Raw genomic sequence first — 7,214 nt, 5'->3', positions numbered from 1 at the left:
TGGATCGCTTGGATCTGATAAAGTGTCTTTCTTATACTTCCTCTGCATATTCACTGCACGTAGCTGAAACCTTAACACACAAAGGTATATATGTGTGTGTTTGGCATCAGGAGAATCATGTCTCCTTCCACCCATTTCTTATAAATATTATAATATCATCCACTTGAAAGCATCCTTTGATGTCATTTCCTCCCTCCTTTTTGCACTGTCTTTTTTCCTCCTCTCAGCTAAGAAGATATCAGGAAGATACCGAACTCATTCCCCCAGCTTACTTTCGGTTTCCAATTCTGAGCCTTTTTTTTCTTTAATTCTCCATGTTGCAGTATCTGAGTGATCATATTAGATCATTAACATGGAAATCTTAAAATGTGGCTCTTAATCTTGTTTTTCTTTAGTCTTTTCTTTGTTCTTTTTTCTCTTTTTCTTCTTCCCTCTCTCCCTTCCTCTCTTCCTTACCTTCCTTCCTGTCTTCCTTCCTTCCTTCTTAGATTTCACTGTAGTATTTCCTAGGTACTAGCCTCTTACTTATTATTGCAATAAAAGCTTATCATTGTGCCCATCATGTGAAAAGTAAATATGTCTTTTCAAAATTCTATATTACAATATAGACAGAGAAGTTGGGCTTGGGGGGTTTGCATTTCACTTAAATACTATACACATTTAGTATCACATTAAGGGGTGGGGGTAGGGCAACAAAAATAAACAGAACGATTCCTTTTAGTCTGTCTTTACAGAAGAAAGCCTCTTCTCTAAGGAAAAAGTCTTTTCAGCATCTGTTCCCAGAAACCTGTGCAGAGAGCATGTTACTGGCAGCTTTGGAGCGATCTCCTTTTTTAAAGCACATCCACGGTTCCCAAGAGGTCACATGGGTTGGATTTTCCTGTTCTTAGTTGAGCAATGAATAAGCACTAGATGAATTTTCCACGGAGGAGCTCGTTGTTTCTGGGGTGGAAACATTATACGTTCCTGAAAAACAGAGCAGCTCAGCCTTAAAGTCAAGCCTTCGTGGACTTTGGGGTGTGAACATCTCCTGATGAACACAGGGGAGCTCTGGTCCAGGAGCCAGGTAAGCGTGGCCATGCCTGGAAACCACCCATGCCTGCCCTCCTCCCTAGACCCAGGAGTGCCAGAGAACAAACAGAGCTGTCGTTCTCATGCATGCGGGGCGGCCAACAAGCACTAACTACTACGTCACATCATACCAGCAGCCAGATTTCTACAAAGGACAGGAAGACCCCAAGGTGGGCAGCCTCTCCACATGCCAACACATGCATGGGCCCGGGGACATCTGCAGGAGGGAATCTCCCTAGTCCCCCGGAATTATGGGGAAGCTCTTGGGAGGGACCTGGAGGATATGCTGAAGGCAAAGGGTTGGAAAGGGCAGAAAAGGAAACAAAAGAGAAAATTATAGGGGAAGAAAAGGCAGGACCAGAAAAGAAGCAGAAGTCAGGAATGCCAAGAAAAGTGCTGAGAATCAGGGCAGCAAGGAGGGCAGCCTCGGAGCAACTGCACAGGCTCGTGTCTGCAGCGTGGTAGGGACTGTGCACAGAGAGAGGGTAGAAGTGTGTGGTGGGCAAGGGAGGGGTCGAAGTGCCCACCCTACCATCAGATTGGAGAACTGCCACTGCTAACAAGGTTTCCATCATTGCCTGGGGGGACCTTTGGGGCTGCTGATGACATAAACCAAAGTTACAGTGCTTATGAAACCCTCAAACCGGCCAGGGGGGCTGCATTAATGACCCTGAGTGGCTATCCAGTGGCAATGCCCGGGGACCTCGGGCCTTGGTACCTTGGGAATAGAGCTTGCACACACTTCAACTTTCATCTGACTGATTCAGAACCTAGGAAAACATTTTATTGGCTTCATATAGTGCATAATTCTAATTCTGTGGAATTATTTAATAGTGCTTTCATTATTTTCACTGTCATGCACGTGGTAAACACGTTTCAGTGACAGCGCTAGCCAGGTGCAATAGTTCCAGTACACTCTGAAGATTTGATCACTCGACAACAGGTCAAATTAGTGACTTTCAAAATCAAAAGCAGAAGTCTACCAGTTTCATGAGGAATGCATCAGATTGAAGCAGAAAACACTAAGTCCTCTGGAGTTTCAATGATTGTGGGCATTCCCCAAATTTTCTTTTATATGAAAAAACCTTGTTCTGGGATATTGACAGATTTCTAGACTCTGCATTGGTGAGATCTGTTCAGTTTCAAAAAGCCGGAAGGAATTCCAGGGCTTATTTTCCTGTGAGTGGGAGATGGGGACATGGAACAAGGGTTTCAATTTGGCAGAATAGCAGAGACTTATCGCCCAAAGTCATTAACGCCATTTATGTCATATCTCCAAGGTAGAAATTTAACTGTGAATATTTCTAATAGAATAGCTAACGTGGGTGGTCCCTCATATATTCATGCACAGTTTCACAAATGTCGTTATGTAAAACAAGCACATTCGATAAAAAGGAAAAAAAAAAGGAAAACAAACCTACAGAGATTCTGTAGTGGAATTTTCTAAACATATTCTAAATATATTCTTTGCTGCACCATAACCCAGAAACATGGCTTCTATTTAACATTAGTTGAAAAGAACTCTGTGTTTGACATGGTCAGCAATTTACAGTTTCCATCTTTAGGGCTGATATTTTGACAGTCAGCTCTCCGAAGGCGTGTGTAGATTATCTGAATCTTACTCCTCGTGAGTTATTAGTTGCTCACTGAAGGCAGCTGCCTTCTGTCCCCACCTTTTGGTGATTTATGAAAATGTGAGCAAGTCCCTATATTTCAGCTCGACCCCAAAGGAGATGGCGGCGGGTAAATGCCATGAGTGGGGATGGGAGGGTAGCAGCCTCGAGTCTCCCCATCAGAGCAAATTTGTTCTGGTCAACCAGGGAGCACCTAGAGGCCACAACGTACCTGTTTTACCAAACAAATTGTTAAATCTTCTTGATATTGGAGAACTCATAGAAAACACAGGCGTGGATGAACCTATGGATGTTGACTGAAGAGAGAAACAAAGTCAATCACAAAGCAATTACTTCTCATGTTAGACAAAGGCTGTTTTGATTTCTAGGTTGGAGGTTGGTTTGCCGCCCTCTAGTGGTCACTTCCCACATCTCTATCCTCACCCCTTCAGGCTGCATCGAGATATTATTAATAGAATCTTACCATCCGTATTAGAAAAATTTACTTCAAATACATGTTTTATTATTTAATAGGTTTTTAGCATCTTACTACACGTGAATGGCAGTCAAATATATTCAAGGGCAACAGCTATGTAACAAAATGAACTATAGAAAATTCTATCTGATATTATTCCTCAAATTGTTTTCTCTATTGCCTTGAATTTCCCCAGAAAATTATTTCTCATTGAAAGTTTGATTTTAACCTTAAGTTTATATCATCACTTACTTAAATATCTATTTAAGGATGTGGAGTAGCATCCTATCAAGAGCTCAGCAGGCAGAATGAGGCAGAAGCAAAGACAGCTGAACAATCTATGCCAACCCTAGTCGTGGGGAGAGGGGGGCTTCAGCATGCACCGTACTCAGCCCCATTGTCCAAAATCCGAAGGTAAAAATTTAGTGCTTTCTACTTCCTCATACTAGTGGAGTCCATGAGGATATAAGATGGAAAGTCCCTGCAGAGAAAAGGTTTACCTTGGAGTGTTGTGAAGACCATCTGGACAATGAAAACTTATTCAGCAAAGCTTCCTGCACCTGCATTGTTGAAAAGAAGTTATCACGATTTAAACACACCATGAGCACTTTAGACTTTTCTAGAAGCATGAAACTGTCATTGTTCTTACCTTTAGATCCCACAGGCATCCAAAGAGTAAAATGAATAATCCCTGAGAAAAAAAGATTAAAAAGAAGTACATTTTAATCACATTTGGTTGTCCGGTAAAATAGGAAGTAGTGTTAGCCTGGTGTGGAAGTTGTACTGCCTCTTTCCCCATCCGAGTTTATGGAATGAGTACGTATGTGGTAGTCAATCCACTCCAAGGGCCTCTACGTGTCATGATGTTAGGAGGATATTTTCTATTTCTCCATTTCCCTTCGATTCTGAACTAGAGGGCCTGCTGGTTATGTCATTCCACCTCTTATGTCTACAGTATTGCTCACACGGTTGTGATGAGAATTTGGGGCTTGGGTAGGATAATTAGTTCTTTCCAACTGAGACACGCCATGGTCATTAGATATGAGCCTTATAGCTTGGAGCCACGAGCCCAGTAGCAGAAATTAGAGTTCACATGGCTTTGGCAAAAGCATACCGGAAGTAATATCTCAGTTTCACCTCCAATCCCCTCCTCCTCACCAGCTCACAGGGGCCTGTATCCTTGGGCAGGTTTTTCCACCCTTACCATCTCTCCACTGGGTGAAATTGGATTAATCACTCCCTTTCTTTGTGCTCCAAAGCCTTGTTGTCTGTATCTCTGCGATAGCTCTACTATTAATAACAAGCTGGTCTGCATTGTAATTGGTTATGTGCTGCAGGAGAGCAAAGAAGATGTCTTTTTTTTTCTTTTTTTAGTATAATTGAGCAGATTTTCTGACATTTGTAGGGCCTTCATTCTTTGATTTTTCAACACATATTTCCAGAGAACCTATTATGTTGTAGTAGCATTCATTTCATTCAAATGGTTACTGAGAACCTACTCTGTGCAAAGGTCTCTGTTAGGTGCTAAGGATATAGTAATGAACAAGAACGATGCAATCCCTGTTCTCACAAAAGATTTTTGTTTAGAAGGTAACAGATTCTATCAAGATACTCTTGAACAAATAGCAAAAGCCAATATAGAAACAGGACTTTCCTGTGCTTGCATAATCAGGGCATTTAGAAGAAACGGGCCTCTGCAACTAAATTATAATGCAGGTAATAGAAGGTATGATGTTCCATGGAAGCAGAGAAATGTGTTCTTTCTATCTCATTGAGTTCTTATAATTACTGCTCTTTAGGGCTAAGGCTTCCTCAGGACTAAATTGTTCACCATTCCTACTCTCGTTTGTGTTTCTGTTATTAATTTTCCCCACAGGAATAAAAACTTCCTGAGAGCCCTGCACTGCAAAACTCACCTGGAAGGCATTGAGGAGGGCAAATATGATGTGGAATACCAGGTTGTTCCCTGGGAACACAGTGGCAAGGCCAAACCCCCAAGTGAGCCCCAAGAGTGGTGTGAGGACCCCGATGCTCTTGCCGATCTGGAAAAGGCTGCTCTTCTCCTGCTTGCATGGCTTGTCTCCAATGGAAGGCCTCAGGATCTTGGTGATGACCACAACCGTGATGGTCACGTTCACGACCACAATGATCAGCGCCGGAATGACGAAGGCCAGCAGAGCCTTGGTGTCCTCCCAGTTGAGCCAACAGATATCCTTCCTCGTGTAGACGTCCCGTGGCTGGGTGGCCCCCACCGTGATGATGGAGATGGCGAGGGGGCAGCCGTAGCCGAGAAAGAAGGCAATGGCCTTCTGGGTAGACTTGCTCGCTTCATGCAGAATGAAAACCAGGCGATAGAACAGCATGAGGCCCAGTGTCAGCATCCAGAAGAAGCCACTGAGGTAGAAGAAGTGGATGAAGAAGGTGGCAGCCACGCAGGCTGTCCTGCAGAGTACGTAGTGACTGTCTTGGATGGCAGCCACCACAATGAACCAGGTGTCGGCCACCAGAAGGGAGGCAGCAATGTTCACGATGCAGACGTGGCGCATATAGGAAGTCCGGTTCTTGGTCACCGATTTCCACACAACAGATTCCACCACTAAACAGGCCGCCAAGCTCAGGATGGAAAAGCCCAACCCAATGTAAGAAATAATATCCAGTAGTATCCCCAGGAGAGAGCCAGGGTCTGGGGAGTCAGGGGACATGAGGACGGAGAATGATGTTAGGTGGTCACAGATACAGGTGATATTGTCCTCATTACTTTCTTCAACATGGCACCCACTGCTGTCCCACGCCCCTGTGTGGTTGGCGAGGCTGAAGTTCCAGAAGACACATTTTGTTTCCCCAAGTGAAGGGCTGATGTTCTTAAAAGTCATTGAAATCCTGAACGGCATGGTTATGTTGTGGCTGATAGTGGTTGTCATCACTAAGTTGTTTGCAAAATTCCTTTTGTGAATATCCTGGGCAAGGATGGCTTGGAGAGTTGGGAAAGCCACGGTGACGATAGATGAATCTGGCTGCAAGTTTCCCAGCTGGCACTTGTCAATGACCACATTGCCCCAGAGGTCAGCCTCTGAGAAAACGAACCTCTGTTCATAGGTTTTGGGGTGGCTAGGTTTGATTGTCATGCTGTTCATCTGCACATTCTCTTGCGAGAAGGACAGGGACGAGTTATCTCCTAGCTGTAGTGCTTGGGAAAACCGTTCCACTGAATGCAGTAGCTGTGAACTCTGGTTGGTCTGTTGCTGTTGTAAAATCTTCCAGGTGTTCAGGACGGGCTCGTCGAGGATGATGTTAATCGTGGAGAGCACGTGCTGTAAGCGACATGGCATGGGATCAAACCAACCAAATGCTTTCAATCATAAAAGAGAGAAAAACAACATCTCCCTGGAAACTGAGTGAGTACAGATAAGAGGAAAACAAAAGAGAAAAAGGAAGCAACACAGGCAGTGGGGCTCTGTGACCTGCCTTCTCATGGCAGAGGTTAGCAGAGGATGGGCCCCCAAGACTGTGAGACCCCATTAAACATTAACCACAGTGACAATGAGAAGCACCCCCCCCCCCAATCACTGAGGCCAATCCAGCAGGCTGGCAGAGATACTTGTTTTCTTTTATTTCATTTTAAATCTCAAGCCTGTAAAGGCTTTTTGCTGGATGGTATCTCACCAGGAAGGGTGAGGAAGTCTCAGAAAACTCTCTCAAATCCTGAGCATCAAATGAACTATGTGAGTGTTGCCAAAGGCATCTTTCTTTTGTACTAAACAATTTAATTCTCTCTCCTGTAGGCTTGGGATTACCATTTTCCAATCAGGTTCTGCCCCCAAATAAATCATCTGCCCGTCTTTGCCTTGTTCTGATCTCTGGAAGTACAAACACTATAGAGGCTTGAAATGATCCCCCCACCCCACCCAATGACATATCCTAATACATAAGTCCCACCAATGTAACCTTATTTGGAGAAATAGTCTTTGTGGATGTAATTAAATTAAGGATTCATCCTGGATTACCTGGGTGGGCCCTAAATCCAATGACAAATGTTCTTACAGGGACAGAAGAGA

The 7,214-nt window shown here is 44.0% G+C and overlaps 1 protein-coding gene across 4 annotated transcripts in view; it reads right to left on the bottom strand.

Moving 5' to 3' along the window:
- Nucleotides 1-429: 429 nt before the first annotated feature.
- Nucleotides 430-7,214, bottom strand: part of ADGRF5 (adhesion G protein-coupled receptor F5) — a 65,028-nt gene continuing 58,243 nt past the window's right edge. For all 4 annotated transcript variants that reach the window (XM_012664682.1, XM_012664679.1, XM_012664681.1 and 1 more), the window contains 5 exons: nt 5,076-6,470; nt 3,809-3,850; nt 3,660-3,719; nt 2,917-3,001; nt 430-966 (listed from right to left, as the gene is read on the bottom strand). In XM_012664682.1, coding sequence (XP_012520136.1) covers nt 887-966; nt 2,917-3,001; nt 3,660-3,719; nt 3,809-3,850; nt 5,076-6,470 — 1,662 coding nt within the window. In that variant the 3' untranslated portion in view covers nt 430-886. The remainder of the gene's footprint in view (nt 967-2,916; nt 3,002-3,659; nt 3,720-3,808; nt 3,851-5,075; nt 6,471-7,214) is intronic.

Source organism: Propithecus coquereli, unplaced genomic scaffold, assembly GCF_000956105.1.
Source record: "Propithecus coquereli isolate 6110/MARCELLA unplaced genomic scaffold, Pcoq_1.0 Scaffold90, whole genome shotgun sequence".
Classification (NCBI taxonomy): domain Eukaryota; kingdom Metazoa; phylum Chordata; class Mammalia; order Primates; family Indriidae; genus Propithecus; species Propithecus coquereli.
This window is presented reverse-complemented; position numbering and strand designations above follow the sequence as displayed.